Below are 24988 nucleotides of genomic sequence, written 5' to 3'. Positions count from 1 at the left end.
CTTCATTTCATTATGGCTGCTTTAGCAACACACCTTAAGCTACTGTGTAGTGGGTCCCATTTAGAAGTGGCTACTTCATTCGCACTTTCCTTGACTCATGGAGCTGCGTGAATTTTATTACAACTTTTCGCCACGATATGGCAGTTTAAGTCCGCTTGATACTGTAAGGCGTAAGCCATTGGTTTCCAAAGGAGATTTTATGTGTGTCGCCAGCATAGCCTATTGACAATTTATGTTGTAAATAGGCCTACCTTATAAGCCTACCTGTAGCTTAGGGAAGCTAACAGCTTTCTATTAGGATCTACAGTGGGCAGTGCTTCGACTTGGCCAGCTTCACTCGCGGTCCGCACGTGGGATCACGCGGTATCACGCGACTTTAATTTGTATTTTTCCAGTGAGACGCTGCAACAACCCAAACGACCGGTAGATGGCTCAAGTGAGCAGGGTGTCTCGTAAAAAGAAATGGAGCCTGGAAAACCCTACACAGACTTCACTACAGACTTTAGCAGACTGGTTTAGAAATAATGTAATAGCCAGAAATATGCTGAAATATAACTGCGAGTGAATCCCGTTTGCAGCCGTAGAGGATATTGTCATTTAAAAAGTGAAGTTGCAGCCCTCAACTGTTGTTGATGTTGTGTTTTGTCAAGTCATGTTGTGTTTTGAACTGATGCGCCACCCTCCATCTATCTACTAATCACGAAGTCAGTAGTGTTTCACCATCCGCGTGTGCAACCTCGAGTCAGGGGGAGGGGGAGGGGATACACCGCTCTTCAGTATTTTGAAAGTGATTGCAGTACCAGTTTTGGCCACAATCTTACATATGGTTCCTTTAATCTTGGAATATGGGGAGGGAAGTGGCGCGTCTGCAGTCAGCCAAATATGAATGTAATTCTGCGGCATAAAGCAGATGTATTTGTTTATTGTACAGAAAAATAAAAATGACATGTCAAGCAGTCAATTGACTACATTGCAGTCAAGAAGTAGGGCAAATTAATAAAATAAATAAAATAAATACGAAACCAAAACGTGGGTCATAAAAACGTCGCCGGATAGTATTAAATCGGCAACAACATTGTTTTCTGCAGAAGCCTACCCAAGGCTACAGATTAATTCTGAACAGTTATTTCTCTACTGCCTCAATTATCACACCACTGTTTTGATTTGTGTAGTTGCTTTAACCCCAACACTGACAATAATGTAGACAGCAAATTTCGATTTTCGTTACCACCGTGTAGTCAAGCCTTAAGCCATACCCAAGTAGCCTAAATCGAGGTAATGTGTAATTATGCATGATTTATTTTGTTATTGAATTCGTAGGCTGGGATTACTCTCGGCAACAATTATGTTTAATGGTAGATCCTGCTTTTTCAGAAGGGACGGCAGGCAGAGCGATGTACAGTGGCTGAAAGTGGTACTAAAGCTTCACGCAGCTTCACGCCGCGTAATGCGCGAATGAAGTGGTCATTTGAAAGCGATGCCCACTGTAATTTGTTAGTTACAGTTTTGTCATAACTCCCTGATGCATTTTTGCATTTAGAATAGCCAGAGCGTGGATATCGCAATCGGAAAATTAAACAATATTGGGTGCCTATGGACTTGGCTGGGTGAACCCAGCCTGATCTGCCCGCTATTTATTTTTTGATTTCTTAAAAGATTGAGCTTGGTCTGGTGAAAGCCAGACTAGCCATGGACCTCAGTTACACAATGCAAGGGAACATGAATCAGCCTATATTTGCACGAACAATAACGGACAACAGCTCTACTGGTTAAATGTAAAACAGCATTTCGTTTCAGACTACTGTTACTTAATTTGTGCATTGACAATAAAGTATCACATGAACTAAAGATGACTAAAATCTTATGTAGAAGAAGAAACATTAACAAAAAATCCATCGATCCAAAAAAGACATTTTTGATAGCTGTTGAAAACGGCATGGAACTGACAGAGATGTTTTTGTTTATAAATAAATAAATTAATAAATAACATTATGCTGATACCTTTTGCTTTTCCCAAATACAATGTAGCCTACAGGTGTAAGTGACCAATCCAGTTGCAATGGATGAACCGTGATGAACTGCCCTACTTGTGATTGTTTAGAGATTTTAAAGGTTTTAAAACAATGCTACATCTTCTTTGGCTATTCTACAATCTATTCACCTTTTCAGCAGCAGTAGGCTACTTTCTGTGCAGCCGCACAAACACACTCAGGCATACCAAACAAGCATACACAAAAGTTTCAAGAGTGGGGGATGGAGTAAAAGATGGAGACAAATTGAAGTGTGATCTATTTTCGCAGAACGGATGTACAGGACTGAGCGGCGGTCATATTTTGTACCACTATGCGGTACATCTAGTTTATTCTAACGTCTCCCTATGGAACTACCTGTAACTTAATTTGCGGAGGACGAAGAGAAAGCACCTTTTTGATAAATGAGCCAGTAGTGGAGAAATAACTAATCTGTATATCAATAAAACCAAGGAAATGGTAGTGGATTACAGAAGGCAGCAGCAGAACTACAGTTGCATCCCACTAATGATCAGTGGGCAACCTGTAGAGAGAGTCACAAGTTTTAAATACCTTGGTGTCCACATTACTGAAGACTTAACATGGACTGTTAACACTCAATATGTTCTGAAGAAGTCCAGACAACAACTCTACTTCCTTCGTCAGCTAAGGAAATTCAAAGTTTCTACATCCATCATGAAGGCCTTCTACACTTCAGCGGTTGAGTGTTCTAACTGGTAGCATCATCACCTGGTATGGGAACTTCACAGTTCACAGATTGTAGTACTCTGCAGAGAGTAGTGCACTCAGCTGAACGTTCTATAAGAACTCAACTCCCTGCTCTACAAGATATCTATTCTAGAAGAGTACTCCTAAGAGCCTAAGAGAAAAGATTCTGAAGGAATGGATTATTCCTACGGCTGAAATCAAGAAGACGCCTATGTAGTCACAAAGCCAGAACTGAGAGACTCAGGAGAAATTTTTATCCCCAGGCCATCCGAACTCTGAACTCACACTATACTGACTTTGCACACATTCACTCCTCAGCACTCTCAAACATTTCCCAACTCTGAACTCACACTATACTGACTTTGCACTCATTCACTCCTCAGCACTCATGACCCTCCCCGCCCCCCCCCCCCCCACACACACACCTACATGACTTTTAGCACTTTTACATCCCTCTCCCTATGCTACAGACCTTTTATTTATTTTCTTATTTCATCACACGTCAAAACACACACACACACACACACACACACACACACACACACACACACACACACACACACACACATCTGACTTTCTCCAACTTTTGCACATCTCCATAGAACTTTTTATTTATTATTTTTGATTTCTCCTCCATCTATCTACCCATGTCCTTGATTGCCTAGCCTTTCTGCCCCCCCCCCCCCCACCCCCATCCCCAACACACACACAAAACACACACACACTTACATCATCACTGTCATCACCTCACATACTGTACATACAGCACACTGCTTGCTACAGTAAGCCTCCTCTACATACTTGCTGCACACTGCCCCCCCCTCCCTACATACACAGCACATTGTCTTCAGGATCTTCTCCAACACACATCCTCTACATACTTACAGCACACTGCCCCCACCTACCCACACACACACTACACACACACACAGTCACTGCTCCACTCCCCTCCCGCCCACACACACATCTTCACTGTCATCACTCACATACATCATACATACAGTATACTTGCAATATTAAGTCCCTTCACCATACTTGCAGTACACTGCCCCCCCCCTCTCCCCTACATACACAGCACATTATTTCATCAGGAAGCTTCTCCAACACACATTGCACACTGCCCTCTCCCCACATACACAGCACACTATCCCATCTCCGTTGTCATCCCCCCAACACACACCAAGACCCCTGGCAGTTGGGTTAGCCCCTTGAGCCGTGGATCTGCCCAAGGTTTCTTCCTTGGTAAGGGAGTTTTTCCTTGCCCCTGTTGCTCTTGGGTGCTCCTTGTTGGTGCCCCCCCCCCCCAATCCCAATCCTCCCCCACCTTTCTTATGCAGCCCTTGCCACTTAACTAAACTTCTACTAAACCCCTCTTCTACTGCACTTTTTACCCCCCCCCCCCCCATAAATGCACAAATAGGCTGACACCAGACATAATTTCACTGCATTTCTTACTTTCAGTAACTATATGCATGTGACAATAAACTTCCTTGTATCCTTGTATCCTTGTATCCTGTAGCCTGGGGTAGGCCTCTGCAAAAAACAATGTTGTTGGCGATTTAAACTATCGAGCGGACGTTTTTAAAAGGCTACAAGCAATAGAGGCTTATGGCCCACGTTTTGATTCTTAAATTAATTTGCCCTACTTCCAACTCTTGACTGCACTGTACCCAACTGACTGCTTGACAGGTTATTTATATTTTTCTGTACAATAAACAAATGTGTTCGTTCAACTTTATGCAGCAGAATTACGCACTTGGCCAGCCTATAACAGACACTTTTTGGAGAGAGAATGAGAATGTACGCACACAACAATCTGTTATACAATCTGTTATCTGTAATAATCTAGGCTATTTGTGGCAGGTTACCAGCAAAAAATGTTTACCTAATGCATTAACTCAAACGTTTTCTAAACAAAAACAGAAAGGATGCAGCAGGCAGCAAATGTAGAAGAGTCATTTACGATGGAAGTACAAAACGCTGAATGAAGCCCCAAGCTTTACTGATGTTAAAGCACACACACATAACGGTAAAGTAAAAGTAAACAAAAGGTAAATTTAGCAAAGGTGACAAAATGAATATAGGCTATTGTTAGTGAAAGTAGGCCTACTAGGCTACTTTTAGCTGACCAATGCCGAATCTAAAATTGCAAATAACAATGTTGCCTAACTCTTTGAATGTTGCACCCTGGTTAAGTAAGAGACCAACTTAAGTAAAGTAACGATAACGAGTAACACGTTACTTTCCAAAATGAATAACAAGTAAAGTAATTTCATTACAATTTAAAGAAGTAACGAGTAACTTGTAACGCATTACTTTTTTTGAGTAACGACCCCAACACTGGTAAACAGGATGTTGATTGCCCAGTAGGAAGGAGATCCAAAATGGAGTCCTGCATAGAGTCCATTCACACAATTATCTTAAATTTGATTGACACATCTTAATTATAGCATAACACTTTGGGGGGATATTTTGAAACGTCACTAAATCAGCTATAGTAGCTCAGTAATTTATTTTTACCCTAGGTAATGCCAGGTTTTTATGCTTCGATGGCACTCAATTCTTTAACCTCTTCTTTGTGATCTGTCAACAAAAAGCCAGCTACAGAGAGCCCAGCATCACACAAATAGATAATATATTTTTCAGATAGATACTCTTCGTAGCTACTTCAGCAGCACACAATGTTAATTCCTACTGCATTGGTGAGCAACTCAGTTTTATGTGCATGTATTCATGCTGCCAGAGCGGTAGAGAAAACGGAGACCACTTTCTGTGCTATCTACTAAAAAATAGTCTGTCGTCAGGCAACATTTGGAAGAAACCAATATCTTAGAGAAGGGAGAGGATGACTGTATGACATGCACTGCAAAAACTGTGTTATTAATCTTATGTGTAACATCTTATTACATCTTATATCTACAGTAAGATGTAAGTAAGGGATAATGTATAGAACGCCGGTCATTATTGGGAAAATAAGTCCCGACAGGGCGAACCGGACCGGTCTTGTATCGCCCTGAAGGGCGTTCTATACATTATCCCGCTTATTATACGGCTACTTGCCCAAACGGAAAAATAAACTCCACGATATGTCTCTTTACACTTATTTGTTACTGTTTCGTCGTGGCTTTTGCTGAGAAACAAATAGTTCGCAACACACACTGAACTTGAATCAAACATTCTTTAGAACACAGCTGATCAACCGTCTGCTTTCACTTTTGAATGAAGTTCCAATGCAAGAAGTGACCGGACTACTTGCGGAGTGATATGAAAAACTTAAATCAGCAGCACAAAACCCGTTGCCATTGACAGCGGTAATGATATGTTTGCAGCGGTAATTACATGAAAATATTTTACCGTAGAACGTTGGGAAATCCCATTCAAGTCAATGGAGTGTTCTAGTAGCATTGTGAAGAGCCGTATAATAATAAGATGTACTTAGCAGTAACTCTAAATTACTTCCATTCTTTATAGACACTATTAATGTGCAAAGAGTTTCAAATAGGTCTGTCTTGTGAATAGAGAACATAATGCAACCAATGAGAGGTATGATCTATCACAAATATCAAGAAGAAATAACTTTCTTCATAACAAATGACTTTCTGATCCAAGTGCCCTGGAAGCCTGTCCACTAGTGAACTCACTGCTATTTGAGGTTTGATATATTATACACAAATTAACTACTTTTGATAACCGTGGCCTCTGCTTTCATGTAGAAGAATTGTGTACCTTGGTCATCACTGAAGCCATACCTGAAGATTCTGGAATATTCAAGTGTATTGCTGGAAATCCATTTGGGACAATCTCCTGCAGTTGCTTTGTGGAGGTTCATACAGGTAAAACTTTTTTATGTTTTGAGTGTATGACACTTTGTGTATAGATCTAGTTATTAAACACACAAGTTCAGTATCACTTCCAAAGACTTCCACATTTCTTTGTACAGCTGAAAATGAAAGTCAGTATCTGAAGAGCATACTGGAGTGTTACGATTTCAGTACAGAAGGGGTACTCAATTTACTAGTACCGTACTTTCCGGACTATAAGTCGCACTTTTTTCATAGTTTGGCTGGTCTTGCGACTCAGGTGCAACATATATATATATGACACATTTTTTGACTGGTGCGACTTATACTCCGGTGCGACTTATAGTCCGGAAAATACGGTAATACTATAATTTGAAAATTCTATCAACTCATATTAACGCTAAATCTATTTCTGTTGCATAGAAAAATCAGATGATTTAAACATTAGAACTAGAGAGAACAAGAGTTGTCTGCAACTATGGATACTACCCTGGAGTTCCACATGCTAAATTCTATAAATCCCAATGTTTGCAGTGAAAGATGTGTACACACATTTTACCCCCGTGTGCGCAGCTTTTTTGTGTAGTACCCTTTATAATTGAAGCCCCTGATCAGCATTCAAAAAGCTGAAGTCATGGCACTACTCACTACCCAACTTTCCTCAGCCACTAGCTTCAAAATCGATGGTGTCCCCTTTGAAGTAGTTGACGACTTCACATACCTTAGTTTCACCACTCTACTCAGACTGCTCCCTTGCCAGCCAGAAACATTTGAAGGGACTTTGATGTAACAAATTGGATAGCCTCTCTGCGGTCGGAATAGCCTAATTCATTTAGTAATTTTGAAAATATTTCGTTTAACATCAATTAGAAGGAGAAGGCGGAGAATGTTGATATTGTGCACGGGTGTTGGCAGCTCCCATCGCCGGAGACCGCCATACACTTGGGAACGACCAAGGTCTTGGCAGATTTTTTATTTCATTTTACCAACAGTGAGTGGAGAGCTGTAGATTCAGCAAGTCCGGGTTTGAAGAATTATGCTGAATGATAGGGCTGGCTGTTGCCCCGAGTACTTGTTGTCGATGCCTATACCAACAGACAAGAGAGTGCTGAGATCCACTGTACTGTTCTTCCTAGGCTTCTTATTGTTATTACAGTGCACTGAACTGTTCTTCCTAGGCTTCTTATTACAGTGCATGAAAATGCACTGAACTGTTCTTCCTAGGCTTCTTATTACAGTGCATGAAAATGCACTGTACTGTTCTTCCTAGGCTTCTTATAATTATTCCGCTTACTACTTTTTCTGTGTGCTATTCAACTTAAACCGTTAAACTTAGAAACTTAATTTAAACTTTGTAATGTAATGTAATGTTCAACATTTTTTGTAAACTTTTGAGATTTTTCAAATTTTTCCCATAGAGTTTACATTGAGCATTATGACATCATAAACCCAGTTGCACGTCTTCAAACCAAAGATTCTAGAGTGCTCAGCTCCAAGAACTTTGGTTCCAACTGTCACCTCCTCGACTAGTTTATCAACATGCATTAAACTATTTGTCTAGCAACAACCTTCAACAGCATTCAACTTTTAAACAATCAACATTCATTAAACTGTGTATTAACATCCATTAATACAATCTCCCTATCAACCTCCATTAAACTGCCTATCGCCGTTTCTGAGCATAGGTAGAGCAAACATCACCTCACCTACCGCTAGCTGCCTGTGCTCTGAATACACTGTAAAGAAAAACACGGTCTCTGTGAACAGCCCAGGCTCCAAAAACGGGAACACAAACAACTTGGTCCAGCCTGGACCATAAAAACATAACAAACTGTTCCAGCCAACAAAATGTGCGTTTAGGAAAGTTTCACTTACACGGGAGGGAGGGGAGGGAGTAGCGAGCTCTTAAACAGAAGTGACGTTACACAACATCGCTTACGGCTCCCACACACAGTTGCTTGCGTTGCAGTGCTGGAGACGCATCCCGTTCACTTTTCATGGGCTTACTGTACGTCATTCGTTGCCGAACTGAATTGTGGGTCTGTTGCGTCGCGTTGCTCCTGTTGCTCGCATTGAGAAGTTCAACTTTTGCTGCACCAACGGACGGCACCGGCCAATCAAGTCAATCAACGGACAGCACCAGCCAATCAAATTACGGTTATACCTTAAGTCATTTGCATAGCTACCGTCTGTCCATTAACTGTCTATCAACATTAATTAAACTATCTGCCTATCAACAACTTTTAAACTATCTACCGGTACATTCAACCTGTAAACTATCTATTTTGCAGACGGCTCATTCTAATTTCGGTACCCCAGCAGAATGTGATAGCCACCTGGAAGCTTGTCGTTTTTAGCGGTAGCATTTTAGCGCCCACCTGGTTCGTAAGAAAAAATCTCTATGGGAAAATGAATGGAAGTTATGGTTCAAATAAGGTCTGAACGAAACGACGGCTGTCAAAATCCTAGGCATTTGGTGAGTTAAAATGTATTTACTATCCGTTATTTTGTCATGAACTGTTGTCTTGTCTCGTAAAAATGAAGATAGAAAATACATTCTCTGGATCGTCTTTTCCAGGAAGCCTTACAGAACCTGCTTTGTAAAATGACTCGTACGTTGGAAAACCTGTGGGTTTCAACTGTGAATCTGATCGGTAAGGGAGGTACAGTTTGAGTAACGTGCCATAGAATTTCTCTGGAGTTTTTGTCTCCGAAAATCGGGCGTATCTAATGATGGCAGGTCTACCAGTTTGCTTCTGGATAAATCCAGAGGTGGAAAAAGTATGAAAATATTGTACTCAAGTAAAAGTACCAATACCTTGATGAAATATTACTCAAGTACAAGTTAAAATACCGATCTGAAAATGTACTCAAGTAAAAGTAAAAAGTAGTTCATTTAAAATGTACTTTAAGTAAAAGTTACTTAGTTACTTTTTTTTTTTTTTTTGGGGGGGGGGGGGGGGGTACCAGAACAACCAGTTTTACCAGAGACTTTCTAATGAGGAGATACAGCACTCAAAAAATCCTCCATAGTAATGCATGGGGTTAGTTTGTAACGCCAATATGGCAGTTGTCTACACATATTACAACCCTTCCGTGGCAAAACGTTGACATGTGAATACATTGAGCCAATCATGTGGTGTGTTGTAAAATACATTGAGCCAATCATGTGGTGTGCTGTGAAGACATCGTGCCAATCATCTGTTGTGATCTCGCTGCTGGAGCAAGATTGGTGTCGTGAAGCCTTACGCACACGCATTTCTGCCGGAATAGATGCACGGTAAGTGCCCAAAAAGTGTTGCAATATGGCCGCCGAGTAGAGGTACTTGCCTGATAAGGATGTTGAGAAATGGAGATCTATGTGAAAAATCACCAGAGTTCTCCTTTAAGTTTGAGCAGTAGTTGATTTTCAAAGTTAGTTGCACTCATCCTTGGGTCGCTTTGCAGTGAACAGTAATCCAGCACAACTGAAAAGCCCCTCACAGGCAGCTGAGGCAGGCAGGCAAACGTTGAGTTGCAGAGAGTTTTTTTTATATTTGGAAACGAGCAGAAGGTTCAGCAGATTAAAGGGCATCGAACTGGGGGGGAAAGTGGGAAGTATGGGGCAATGGAGGAGAGGGCCCTTGAAAAGTGGAATACAGGGGGCACAACATTTTCATCAGGCATTAGTAATAACTCAGGTAATCCACACATAAAAAATCCAAACAACTCCATAAGTAGAGTCATGTGTAATGAAGTGGAATAACACAGGGAAAAAATATTGAACACGCTAAGAAAAAGCACTAAGGCAAGGAAAGGGAAGGAACGAGCTGGAATCTGTAAGTAGTTAGAGAGTAGTTATCCTTTCTATCTGCACAAATTAATATAAGCTTGGTTAGTAGCTTACATATTGATGGGCTATAAAAAGTTTTTTCATTACCAAGGTATCACACAAGAAACATTTCATGATGGATAAAAGCAAAAAGCTCTCCCAAGACCTTTGCAACCTTATTGTTGCAAAACATATCAATGAAACTGGTTACAGATGCATTTCAAAACTTCAGAATCTTCCAGTAAGCAGCATGGGAGCCATTATCTCCATGTGGAAGAAACATCACTGCATCATCAACCGGCACAGGATCTCCTCGCAATATTTCTGACCAGGGAGTCAGAAGGATAGTCAATTCCAAAAGCCAAGGACCACTCGGAGAAAGCTCCAGAAAGACTTGAAAGCAGCCAATTCAATTAAATTCAATTAAACAGTTCTGGAAGTAATCTGGAACTAAAGATCAGGATTCACAAGAGGGACCTCTGGAATCTGTTTAGAACAATGGACCAAAATCACACCTGATACTGCGACTAATAAGTTTTGTCATACAGGAAATGTCTTGAAGCTGTCTTTACAAACAAAGGCTTTTCCACAAAGTATTGAAGAAATTTCAGTAGGCACGTTCAATACTTTTTTCCTGTGTCATTCCACTTTAATACACAAAACTCTTATGTTTGGATTTTTTATATGTGTGTTAATATAATGTGTGGTGAAAAATTCGAATAGACTCACTGGAAGTTTAGGCTAATTACTGGAAAAAAAATAAGCGTTCAATACTTATTTCCACCATATATTTATTTTACCTGAATATTTTAACTTCCAAATTAAATGTAAAAATGAATGTCAGACGAAATGTAAAGTTTGACTGACTGGATTTTGTATACAAAACATAGTGAAAACTGTCTAAGGTCACTCTCACTCTCCCTTGCTAAAGAGCTAAATGGTTTAGTCCGCCTGCACGATTCATAAGGTAGTCTATCTTTTGTTTATTGAGCATCGCTAGTAGTGGACCGCTAATTGTTATGCTGCTGGTGCAATGTCTTTCTCCAAGAAAGCCAAATCAGGTTACTAAAAACAAAGGCCAAAACAGGAAAAAGAGACATCAAAATGAGGGGAAACAACTGCTAATAAACTTCTTTCCAAAGAAAGGTGAGCACAAACGTCAAAACACGAAATCCCATGGTGTTTGCTTGAATATCTCCATCATTGGTGCTAAAAACGAACTGAGACAACCCATTGGAATAGCGGAAAATACACGTTCATAGGCTAATCTGATGCATCTCGTAATCCAGCTCCATCTCCATCACTTTCAGAAAGACTGCATGGCGCCAGCTTGATTCATGTCCTGTTGTAGGCTACATGCTGATCATTATCACTAGGCTAGTGGTTTAGGGCGCAATTTTTTTTCTCTCCCTTTCTGTTTTCGTTAGTCTTAACTTTTTTTTTTACTCAAGTAACGGATGGGATTTTTGATGTAACGAAGTACAATACTTCACTCAAAAAGTAATCAAGTAAAATTTAAAATACCGATTTTATAAACTACTTAAAAAATACAAAATACACAGAAAAACTACTCAATACAGTAACGTGAGTAAATGTATTTCGTTACTTTCCACCTCTGGATAAATCCCATCTCATTCTGGAGAGGTAAAACTTTCTTTCCTTGTTTTTGCCTTCCGTACACCACTCTGTATGTGGAAGCAAACTCGGCCAAACACATTGTTGTAAACTCTTCAGTATCGGGCCTGTTAATGTATTTGTCTGCCAATCCAGACATCCAAACATTCTCTGACTCTGGAATTCTGTCATTCAAAAACCTTAAAGGGATGCTCATTTTCAAAGCATTGTCATCAGTGGGTATAAATATCACATTTAGAGAGCAAGATTTCAGTTTCAAGCTACAGACTCGTGCAACAGCCTCTTGAACACTAACTTCTCTGTTTTTTGAGTATGCTTGCATGATCTGTTTCATTTCGTCACAATCAGATGTATTGGATTGAGAGGTGTCCGACACAACTCGTTTCAGATACTCACTCATCTCATGTTCAGCTTTGGAAATATACGACAAGATGTACATAAGACAGGAGTAAGGGTTTAGGATGAACTGAATATCCATGTTTGCATTCCATGCCCTCAGCAAATGTGGGTTGTAGCCATTTATCCAGCAGTCTTTTGGTTTACGTTTCATCACCAGTGTGCTGGACGTTGTTAATGAACTGACACAGTTTATGTATTCTTCATAGTTTAAGTTGCATTGTGCAAGTAGCTGTGGGATGCTTTCACATGATGTTGTTGGATCATTCAGTAATTCCCACACAGGCTTCAGTTTTCTTTTGGCATCTTCAGGAGACATGTAGGCACGGTCACAATCTGCCTCATCTTCAGATTCGTCCATATGCTCAGCTGGCATCGGTCGTGTTATGAATGTGTTTTCTACCGGCTGTTTAGGAAAACCAAAACGACAGTGCTTATTTCCCTTCTTACATGACTTGGAGTGCCGTTTGCTGTGGGTCTGCACTTCTGTAACTATTTTAAAAAGCTCAGGGTCCATGTTTGGATCAGGCAGCTGGCATGTTATATACTTGTCAACAAACTCACACACTTTCTCATATGGGTTCTCCTCAAATACAGGTGCATTCTTACACCAAACCAACATATGTGTATGTGGTGAGCCTCTAGCTTGATACTCCACCCGGAAAAAGTAGTCAACAACCTCACCAATGGGCTGCGCTGGTGACAGCATCAGGTGTCTGAGTAGTGCATCAACGCGTTGTCAAACATGCACCAAGTGCATCGATGATGTGACCCACACAAAAGACATCATCACTCGGGCTAACTGGAAGCCATGGCTGACAGGGGATGTCCTCAGGCTGCTGAGGGCCAGAGACAAAGCCTACAGAGCTGGGGATGAAGCTGGCATGAAAACAGCGAGAGCCAACCTGTCCCGTGGCATCAAGGAAGCAAAAAAGGAATACACTCACAAGATAACCACCCACTTCAAAGACAGCAGGAACGCACAAAGCCTATGGCAGGGCATTCAGGCCCTCACGGACTACAAGCCCGCGCCACAGAGCTGTGAGAGCAACATCCCTCTGCTCAACAACCTGAACCGCTTCTTTGCTCGCTTTGAAGCACAAAACAGCACCTGCCCACAGAAGACACATCCCCCTCTACATGAGCAGCCCCTGTGCCTCTCTGCCGACAGCGTGAAGAGGACACTTGCTGCTATCAACACCCGTAAGGCAACAGGTCCAGACAACATCCCAGGTTGTGCGCTGAAGGACTGCGCAGGGGAGCTTAAGGATGTCTTCACAGACATCTTTAACACTTCCCTGAAGCAAGCCATCGTCCCATCATGTTTCAAAGCTGCCACCATCATACCTGTGCCGAAGAAAACTGCTCCATCCTGCTTCAATGACTACCGCCCTGTGGCACTGACACCCATCATCATGAAGTGCTTCGAGCGGCTTGTCATGTCACATATCAAAGCCATTCTCCCCCCCACCCTGGACCCCTTCCAGTTTGCATACCGAGCCAAGCGGTCTACAGAGGATGCAATCTGCTCTGCCCTCCACCCAGCCCTCACCCACCTGGAAAAAAGAGACTCATATGTGAGATTGCTGTTTATAGACTTCAGTTCTGCATTCAACACCATAATACCACAACAACTCATCTGCAAACTTGACAAACTGGGACTCAGTACCTACCTCTGCAACTGGCTACTGGACTTCCTCTGTCAGAGGCCCCAAGTAGTACGTGTTGGCAACAATACCTCAAGCAGCATCACACTGAGCACAGGGGCCCCCCAAGGCTGCGTGCTCAGTCCGCTGCTCTTCACCCTGCTGACGCATGACTGCACTGCAACCTACAGCAACAATCACATAGTGAAATTTGCTGACGACACAACTCTGGTGGGTCTCATCACTAAGGGCGACGAGACTCAATACAGGTTGGAGGTCGACCATCTGACCACGTGGTGCAGGGACAACAACCTCCTGCTGAACGTCAGCAAGACCAAAGAGATTGTTGTTGACTTCCGGAGAGGTCACACCCAACACCTGCCACTGACCATCGACGGTGCTGTGGTGGAGAGAGCGAGCAGCACCAAATTCCTGGGGGTGCACATCAGTGAAGACCTCTCCTGGACCACCAACACTGCATCACTGGCGAAGAGAGCTCAGCGCCGCCTGTACTTCCTGCGGAAACTCAGGCGAGCAAGTGCTCCACCAGCCATCATGACCACATTCTACCGAGGCACCATTGAGAGCATCCTCTCCAGCTGTATCGCTGTGTGGGGCGGAAGCTGCACTGAATACAACAGGAAAGCCCTGCAGCGCATAGTGAACACAGCTGGAAGGATTATTGGTGCTTCACTCCCCTCCCTGAAGGACATTTACACCACCCACCTCACCCGCAAGGCGACCAAAATTGTGAGTGATGCAAGTCACCCCGCTCACAATCTGTTTGATCTACTGCCCTCTGGGAAGAGGTACAGAAGCCTGCGCTCCCGCACTACCAGACTCACCAACAGCTTCATACACCAAGCTGTAAGGATGCTGAACTCTCTCCCTCCTCTCCCCCCTCCACCCTCAGCTACATAACATCCTGGACATTGGACCCAAAATGGCCGCCTGCACTACTCCACTTGCACACTTGCACACTTGTACACTTTACAACTTGGTGTTGTTGTCCTGAAAACACAACACTTCTGCTGCTCTTACATAACTTGCACCACTATGCCACTTTCTTTCTTACTTAGGTCAAACAGAACTACCTAAGCCTTTTATTGGCCTGACTTTGCACTAGTATTTTATTGGCTGTCTATGCACAATTTCAACCAAATTTTGCTGCTCTTATTTTTTCATTATTATATGTGCCCTCTTATTTACTTATTTACTTACTTTTTTGTTTACTTGAATGTTATGTTTGTCTGTGGACCTAAATTGGCAAAATATGTCTTGTCTTCACCGTGGGATAGTGAGAAACGTAATTTCGATCTCTTTGTATGTCTGGAACATGTGAAGAAATTGACAATAAAGCTGACTTTGACTTTGACATTGTCGCATGGTGGTGACAGGGTTGCTACGCAATATCTCGCATTTTGAGGCCCAGTCAAGCTCAGAAATGTCAACCTGCTCTCCTTGTTGTGCCTTTATTGTTTGTATGACCTCTGGCCATCTCATTTCGGCAGCACTAAATGTACAGAAGAATGTTGGGGTACCCAGCTGGCGAATCATTGCAAAGAGATCTCTGAGGGTCTTTTCCCAGTAGGCAGGTGTTCCTCTCAAAGGCTGCATGAACCGAGAACCGTGTCGCGTCTCTGTTTTGCACCAGTTTCTCAACCTCCCGTTTGTCTTGTAGCATTCTTGCCATTATTTTGCGTCCATCTCTGGTCATGGGTTTTCCTTTACGGAGTTGAATCGAAATAGAAGACTTGGCCAAATGCATTTCTGTGACAAACTGTGCAAAGAAAATGTAATTGGAGTCGAGAGCAAATCGATTGTCAACAGAAAAAAGACGTGCATTGAAGTATCTGCTTGGCGATAATTTGCTGAGTCTATGCGTTTCATCTAAAGTGTTTGTTCCGGTGGGGAACTGCACAGGGAAAGCCATTGCATCTAGTTTAGGAACTCTGAAAAAACTCACTGGCCTGTTTCCTTCAGCTGGTGCCACAGTGAATATGCCCTCTCCAAATGTCATAATTTCCTGTGCAATATCAGCTGGCTGTAAGCATGAATCTATTGAGCAACCACCATTCTGCTGACTTGTACCCTGCTCAGTGTCGGGTGAATCCTGGTCATCGTGTAACTCCTGGTTTTCAATATTGTGCTGATTGTCTACAATATTTCCTTCCGAAGGTCTCATTTCAGTCATGTCACAGTCGTCCAATGCATCTGTTTCCATTACACTGAGCTCATCATTGATGTAATTCTCATTTGCCATGGCACTCATTCCGTCCTCAAAGACCAGTGTGTCATCATTTATACTTATGTCCCTGTATTCAGAATTAATCTCTCTCAATTTTGATAAGGCACATAATACTTTGGTCATGTCAACAGTCTGGAACTGGTAATGCCCTGTATAGGCCATTCTTTTCAACTTCACTTTCAAAAGCTGCGACTGGCTACTGGGCCTCGGCAAAGCATTGACTGTTGCTTGTATTTCTGAGGGTACACAAACAATTCCACCATGTATTAATTTCTGTTGGCCTTTGGGGAGACTGATTATTTTCGCAAATGGTATGTACTTTGCTATTACAGTGGGCAGTGCTTCGACTTGGCCAGCTTCCCTCGCGGTCCGCGCGCGGGATCACGCGGCATCACGCGACTTTAATTTGTATTTTTCCAGTGACGCTGCAACAACCGGCAGAGGTCTCAAGTGAGCAGGGTGTCTCGTAAAAAGAAATGGAGCTGGAAAACCCTACACAGACTTCACTACAGACTTTAGCAGACTGGTTTAGACATAATTTAATAGCCAGAAATATGCCTGCCCTGCCCTAATAAAGAAATATTTGGTTAACGGCGAGTGAATCCCGTTTGCAGCCGTAGAAGAAATGCAGGACAAATTAAACATTCTGGTTTTCTCTGAGTGCAACGATGATAGACAGACATCATTTGGACAAAATATAGAGCATATTAACCTCCATTGCTCAGCCAAACGCCTTCCTGTTACGTCCTGTTATCAGTTACAGGCGATAAACTATTTTTGATGGTCACAAGTTTACTTCATTAACGTTTATTTCTTTGATTATTAAAGAGTGTTTTTCATTTAAAGGCTTGACTTCGCAGGGCTCTCAAGTTTTGAGGACAGGCAAGAGTGACATTCCTCGTCGACAATCACCCCCCCCCCCCCGCCACGTCAACACACACTGGCATGGGAGTCGAGCGCTCTAACCACTGAGCTAAAAGCCCAGGCTTCCAACTCAGCGGTTAGAAGCGTTCTTAAGGTTAGGGGTGTGAGGATTTACACGCGCAACTAGCATCACCAGCTAGCATACACCAGCCCCAGGTCAGTTACCAGTTGATCCAATATTAGTTGTGCAGAAATATAGCCCGTCTTATACACACCAATTGAATTGAAATAGAAATTGTAAAGATTTGTATTTTTTGTAATTATTCCATATTTAGTGTAGTCATATCAGAACCTGAAGTAGCCTACAATCCAAATGCAAGCATGAAACTTCAGAGTATTACCTTTCATTTGAGGCCAAGATTATGCTTATGTGGGGTTCATATGCAGTAAGCATTTGATTGCCAGTATGCATTTTGGATAACCCAAAGTCATATGGGGAGTTTTTATAGGGCATTTTACCAAATGCATGAGCATACATTGGCAAATAATGGTCTAAAGTACTCATGTTGTCATTCTATATTGATCTACTTTTGCACACAGCATGACAAGACCTAATGCTAGGACTCAAGTCATATCAAGTCAAGACCTAGAGGGCTGAAATGTGGTCAGTTCAGAGATGCTTGTTATCCGGTAGAAAAATAAAAGAATAATCTAGCCTTTGTAACTTTGTGACAGTACATCACACAGTTATTCTAATTGTTTTCCAACAGTGTCCCAGTGTGACGTTTGATTATTGGCTAAAGTATGTAGGAGCAATGCCATCCTAAGTCAAAATGGGGCAAAAGTATAATTTATAATTGCTCAGATTTGCAAAAGAAATGATTTGACACATGGCACTGACAATTCAATAATGGGCCTTTTCACCACCTCTGAGCATCCACTAACCTGGACCTTTTAGGGGGCTTTCCTCTCAGGGTGAATGAGAGGATGCTTAATTGCTTTTTACCCGTCTTTTTTGAATACAGATGCAATGATTAATGCATCCATGGCCAGGATATAATTATATAATATGACCTGATTTTAAAAGTGACCTATAACAATAGGCTATGCAATACACTTTAATTTGTTTAGTGCTAATAAAATGATTAAGCCTATTTGGAGAGAGAGATGTTTAGAATGTGACAATATGTCAGTCATCGTGTGAACGAAAGGCTACTTGTTCTGAGCAAGTGTTGTCAATGAACAGGCTGTGAAACTGTTGGCTAAGTTACAGACAGTCATGAACAACTGATGCTAATCATCTGGGAAACATTCTCTATAGCAGCAGTCACGTTGTCATTGTGTCAAACAAGTTGTGGATTTGTTGTAACATTAAAAGATGACTTACTCTGTGCTGAAACCATGAACTGATTCTCGAAGCTCCAAGGTGAACGAAACTTGGAAGTAGGTAACAGGTTCCTGTTCAATAATTCACGTTCAACAATTCCAGGATACGCGTTTTTCATTGGTTGTTGCGTTAAATCTTACCCAGATACAATACAGTTATTTTCTGATTGGCTATTGTGTAGCCCCTCTCGTTATTTTTGATTGGCTGATAAGTGGCAGGCTCAACTCCAGGGGAGACGCGCTTGATTCCTGCCGGTTCCATAGTGAGAGCGGCGCGGGCAGAGACATTTTGGACGCTGCCGCAGCATATTAAATATATAAATAGTTTTTCTGCGTGAGAGATACAATGTTTGGCGGGAGAGCGTGACAAAAGACTGAAATGAGTGACTGTCACGCTCAATGCGTGACACTTGAGAGCCCTGTAGTTGTAACTACACAACTTTACGATAGTGGTTGCGAACGTTCGTTGCTACTATGGTTTTGGGAAACACTAACGTAGTGTACCGATGCATTGGACTATGTAAGTTCCAAATATGAATGTAATTCTGCAGCATAAAGCAGATGTATTTGTTTATTGTACAGAAAAATAAAAATTACATGTCAAGCAGTCAATTGACTACATTGCAGTCAAGAAGTAGGGCAAATTAATTTACGAAACCAAAACGTGGGTCATAGCTGTCTAAGCCTCTATAGCGTAGCCTGTTAAAAACGTCGCAGAAGCCTACCCAAGGCTACAGATTAATTCTGAACAGTTATTTCTCTACTGGCTCAATCATCACACCACTGTTTTGATTTGCGTAGTTGCGTTAACCCAACACTGACAATAATGTAGACAGCGATTTCCGTTACCACCGTGTAGTCGAGCCTTAAGCCATACCCAAGTAGCCTAAATCGAGGTAAATCGAGCTTTTTCAGAAGGGGCGGCAGGCAGAGCGATGTACAGTGGCAGAGCGACGCACTGTGGCTGAAAGTGGTACTAAAGCTTCACGCAGCTTCACGCCTCGTAATGCGTGACTGAAGTGGCCATTTGAAAGCGATGCCCACTGTAGGTGCCTCTCAAGTACATTCATATTGCTGAGTTCTGGGGGAATTGGTGAGAGTTCTAACATATTGATGACAGCAATCGGTGGCATTTTTCCTATTTTCAAGTTATCTTGGCAGCTATAACAAATCTACTCTGCCTTTTTTTCGGGTGAACAACAAGATTCAAGGGAACTGCACTGATCGCTACATGTATGCACATATTTCCCTGTCAAGACTCTCTTCACCATGTCTGGGTTCCTTTGATAAGATTCATGATTGCACTTTTTCACCTGATTATAAAACAAAGCTCTGTGACATACTGTGCACACATAAGTAGGGCCGTTCTGTACAGCCATTCTGAAAGATGCAATACTCAAATGCAAAAGGGTGCTTTCTGTCGGTGTTGACTGTTCAGTGTCTTGCTCATATCTATGAGATCTTATCTGTTGGTACTTGCGCTGTATATGTAACGCACAACGCATTTTATGAAGCATTTTCTGGAATCTGTCATTGCCAGATTTATTTCTCTGTAGATAACGATAATACCTGAAACAGGGATCATTTCTGTATCTGTCAGTGAAAGTTTCTCTCTTTTTTTGTCTGTAATTAAGAACGCGTGCATAATGGCTTCTCATGGCCAATTTCTGCCTTGAGCGGAAATCACTTTGTGAATAACGCTGCTGTACTGGTCTTTTACCAATTTAAGTCCATCCATGTGACTGACTGTAGTTATTTCTGACTGACCGTCCTTGCCATCCAAAAGAAGTGATTGTCCACAATGTTATGTGCCGTTTGAACTCAATGAGTTGAGTATTTATTTTAGAACATAACTGGTAAATCAAAATAAAACAAGCAGCATGCTCAAGCTCATGAAGGCAGGAGACGGACATAAAAAAGCTGTTGCCTCCAATCAGCCACACCTGGCCTGGCTCTGCCTAGGTACTTATGTTTTTGGGGCAGAGTATCCTCAAGGGAGGAAGGCACTCCAAACCTGCAGAGGGTGCACAAACTCAAAACAACCAAATGTTTGGGTTAAATTTGACCCCAACATCCCGGCCCCTAATTGTATGCAATGTAACTGTAATACAATTACAAAGAGAACATAAATATATATTGTCCTTTTTTTTTTAGCAGTAAGGTTACATACTTCAATCGGGATTGGTCAGGAGATGTCTTCTACCAGCAGACAGACTTTCGTGATGGGCCGTTCAAGAATGCTTGTCTTTGTTTTGATCTTTACTGACCGTACCAGCCCTTTACTATCCTGAAAGGTTTCAAGGACCCTTCCCAACACCCAGGACCCTCGAGGTGCTGTTGCGTCCACAATCAAAACCACGTCACCTATTTGGATGTTCTTCTCTGTATTTGTCCATTTTTGTCGTTCTTGTAATAATGGTAAGTATTCTTGGGTCCATCTCTTCCAAAATAGATCGGCCATGTATTGGGCTTGTTTCCATCTGCGCCTCAGGTACATGTCAGATTTCTGGAAGATTCCTTGAGGTAGAACAGGTTTAGATTTGAAGAGCAGAACATGGTTAGGTGTCAAGGCTTCAAGATCATGTGGGTCAGGTGACACGGTGGTGATGGGTCGACTGTTGAGGATTGCCTCCACCTCACATAGGATGGTACACAGGCCCTCATCATCCAGTACCTGCTGGTGTAGAACTGACAAAAACACTTTCCTCACCATTCTGATTATCCTCCCACACACCGCCATGGTGGGATGCTGCTGGGGTGTTGAAAGACCATTGGATGTTATCTGCAAGCAGGCAATTTCTTTTTTTGTCCTGATTCAAACTCATTAGTGATTTTCTCAATTCTTTTTCAGCGCCTACCAAATTGGTGCCATTATCGGAACGAATGTGAGAGACTTGACCTCTACGACATACGAATCTTCTGATGGCACTGATACAAGAGTCTGTGTCTAAGGAATACGCCATCTCAAGATGCACTGCCCGGCTATACATGCAAGTAAAGATTACCCCATACCCTTTTACAAGGCTTCTGGCCCGCTTGGTTTCAATTGGGCCGAAGTAATCCATTCCTACATTTGAAAAGGGGGGAAGGTCAGGCATTAGTCTTTCTTTTGGTAGATCTGCCATTTTTTTCATCTTTGTTCTTCCAGCTACTCTTCTGCAGACAACGCATTTGTTCATTATGCTTCTAATGGCAGAGTTTGCATTTGTGATCCAGTATTTTTTACGGAGTTCGGAGAGAACATGGTTTCTCCCACTATGGCCTGTGCGTTCATGGATATGACGTAATATCAGAGAGGAGATTGGATGACCTTTGTGAAGGATGATTGGATGTTTTACCTGCTCTGGCATAGCTGACTTGCCGAGGCGTCCACCAACTCTCAACACACCATTGTCCATCATTGGATCCAACCTAAATATGCAACTTGTTCTTTGGACACCAGGTGGCGCCATTTTCAACTTGGCCAATTCTTTAGGAAATGATCGTCTTTGGCATATTCCGATGATTACCTTTTCTGCCCTTTCTAGGTCTTCAATGTTAAGGTTCTGACCACCCAATGTAGACATTCAATATCCTTTCTTTTTCTTGCAAGGCTCTTCAAGACGTCTTTGAATTTCAAGAACCAAGTTACTGTCTTCTTAAGTTTCAGCCAGTCTGAAAAACGTGACAGCAGTTGATCGATTGGGTTTTCTTTATCTTTAACAGTGCTTAACACAGTAACTTTCTTCTTCACCTCTTGATCATCCATTGAGTTGAACTGGAAATCTGCTGGATGAAATGGCCACTCATCCTCTGGTTTGCTGAGAAAGGTTGGTCCTTCTATCCACCGTCTGCACTGAACAAATTTCTTGACAGTCAAGCCTCTGGACGCATCATCAGCTGGGTTTGATTTTGTGCCCACAAACTTCCATTGAGACAAGCTGGAATTCTCATGGATGTAAGATATTCGATTGGCAACGAATGTGTGAAAACGTGCATGCTCATTGGCTATATACTTCAAGACTGTCTGACTATCAGTCCAAAACACTGAGTTTGCAAGTTGGAGTTGTTGCTCTAACCTGAGCATTTTATCCACCCTTACTGCACTTTGACATACATCACCTCCAGGCCACCAGAGAAATCTTAGGAAATCCACGTCTTTTGTTGACACTCTTACTTGGTGAAACATGGAGCGGATGTCTGCCATTACAGCAACTGGCTCCAGCCTGAACCTTACAAGCACTCCAACCAGGCTGTTTGTTAAGTCTCGGCCCTGAAGTAATTCTGAGTTGAGTGACGTTCCTTGATAGGATGCACTGCAATCAAAGACCACTCTTAAAGCTTTCTTTTTGGGGTGGTACACCCCGTGGTGTGGGATGTACCACACTCTGCCATCAATTTTGTCCAACTGTTCATATGGTACCACTTCAGCATATTTCATTTCAATGATCTCTGATACGAAGTCGCTATATTCTTTTTTGAATTGCTCATTTCTTTGGAATTTTTTCTTCAGGCCAAAGAGCGGCTGTGCTGCCACAGGTCGATTGTTCTGCAGGACTGGGTTCTCTTTCCTAAAAGGTAATTCAAGTGTATAATGTCCATCTTGCAGCATTACACTGTCACTTGCACACTTCATCAGATTCATCAGGCTTATCATCAGATGCTCTTTCACTAAAATCCTGATTGACTAATCAAAAGCTCCTCAATTTTGGCTATAGAAATTCTATTGCATGTGACTGTTGGACAATTAATTGTGCCAGGATCATAACCTCGAAGAGGGCCATTGACAACCCATCCTAGATGTGTTCTGATGGCAAAGGGTTCACCTTGTTCGCTATGAATCACCTCCCAGGGTTCAATGACTTTGTGTGCATTTGATCCAATCAGCAACTCAACATTAGCATCAATGACAGGTAAGGTCACCTTTTGTAGATAGGGCCATTTTGAAAGTTCTTCCTTCCGGATCATGTTGTCTTTTGTTGCAGGCATCTCTTGCTGGGTGAAAACATCTGGTAAAGCAACAAAGTCGGAACTGCCTAATCCGGCTACTTCAAGTCCTGTGATTAGACATGAGGGGATACATTTTTCTTGATTCAAAGTACGCAACATAATGGTGGTTTTTCATCCCTTAATGTCCAGTTTTGACATTAGTTGTTCGGAGCAAAAGGAAGCAGAACTGCCTGAATCAAGAAAGGCGTATGTTGTAATTATCTGATCACTTTTGCTGCTTTTTACTTGGACAGGAACAATGGCAAGTGCACAATCATTCTTACCGGCCCCAATATGCCCACAAGATTTAAAGGGAACAGATTGATCGCCAGCATTGTCCACGGGAGGTTGCTCCGCATCTTGGTTTGTTGTTTGTTGATTTCTTATGTGCAGTAGTCCAGGATGTGGTTTCTTACATACGTCGCAGGTCAGGCGCCTTTTGCAATCCCTGCTCATATGACCTTTTACGAGACATCCAAAACAGATTCCATTAGTTCTTAAGAAGTCAATTTTTTCTTTATTTGATTTTTTCCTTAAACATAAACACTGTGAAAGTGTGTGCTTACCCTTGCAGAAACCACAATGGACAGGTTGAGCTAATTGGTCAATTCTTGTGGCAAAGCTTCCAGTAGATTTGGGTTTGAGTGGAAGTTTTGACTTATCTTTACTCTGAGAGCCATCTAAGATATTGCCAAACACTGGATCAGAATAAATGCGAACCAGTTTTTCAAGGAATTCCACAAGGTTGGGGAACGTTACTCTTACATTGTTTTCTGTTTGCATATTTGAAGCAACTGACCTCCATCTGTTGCGAATTTTATGAGGAAGTTTAAACATTATGGCTTTGAGGTTGGATGCCAGATTCCATTCATCCATATACATCATACTCTCCATTGAATTGCAGCAGCCTCTAAGAAACAGTGTGTAGGCCTGCAATGCCTTTGGGTCTTCTGCCTTAATTGGTGACCAGGAAAGAGCCTTATCTATATAGGCGTGTGCAATCTTGTATTCATTGCCATAATTTTCTTTTAACAGACGTTTAGCAGTTTGAAAACTCCTGTCTGCAGGCAAATGGTGACAACTTTTAACAAGAACTTGAGCCGGCCCCTTTGTGTACTGTTCAAGAAAAGATAGTCTTTCTTCATTGCTCTCTACCTTGGATTCAATAATTTGTTCAAAAGACCTGATAAATGGTATTGCAAAATGTCACCATCAAAAGCCACTATGTCTCTTTTAGGCAAAGAGGCAATTTGTTGTTGTCTTACCAGAGACATTGTGATGCTGTTTTGGCTTTGCAGAATTGTGTGGAGTTGATCAGGCTCCGCACTTCCCTGTGATACTGACTGTGTTTGCTGTACCATTGCAGTTGTAAGTGGAGGTGGAAGTGGAATTCTTGATGTCTCACTGATCAGTACTGTCTGACGACTTGGTTTGGTGGTGGTAGTCTGCTGTGCTGCTGCTGCTGGCTGTTGAGCTGCTACTATAGGCTGCTGAGC

At 42.1% G+C, this 24988-nt stretch overlaps 1 protein-coding gene across 5 annotated transcripts in view; it reads left to right on the top strand.

The window, feature by feature from the left end:
- The window catches only part of myot (myotilin), a 208189-nt gene that overhangs the window by 42849 nt on the left and 140352 nt on the right, over window positions 1–24988 (top strand). For 4 of the 5 annotated variants that reach the window (XM_042074329.1, XM_042074326.1, XM_042074327.1 and 1 more), the window contains exon 7: window positions 6452–6571. In XM_042074329.1, the coding sequence (XP_041930263.1) occupies window positions 6452–6571 (120 nt within the window). The remainder of the gene's footprint in view (window positions 1–6451; window positions 6572–24988) is intronic. The other variant, XM_042074328.1, reaches the window with a different exon arrangement.

The sequence above is a fragment of the Alosa sapidissima genome, chromosome 20, assembly GCF_018492685.1.
Source record: "Alosa sapidissima isolate fAloSap1 chromosome 20, fAloSap1.pri, whole genome shotgun sequence".
NCBI classification, from domain to species: Eukaryota; Metazoa; Chordata; class Actinopteri; order Clupeiformes; family Clupeidae; genus Alosa; species Alosa sapidissima.
The sequence above is the reverse complement of the archived record's forward strand: the minus strand, read 5'-3'. Positions and strand labels throughout refer to the sequence as shown.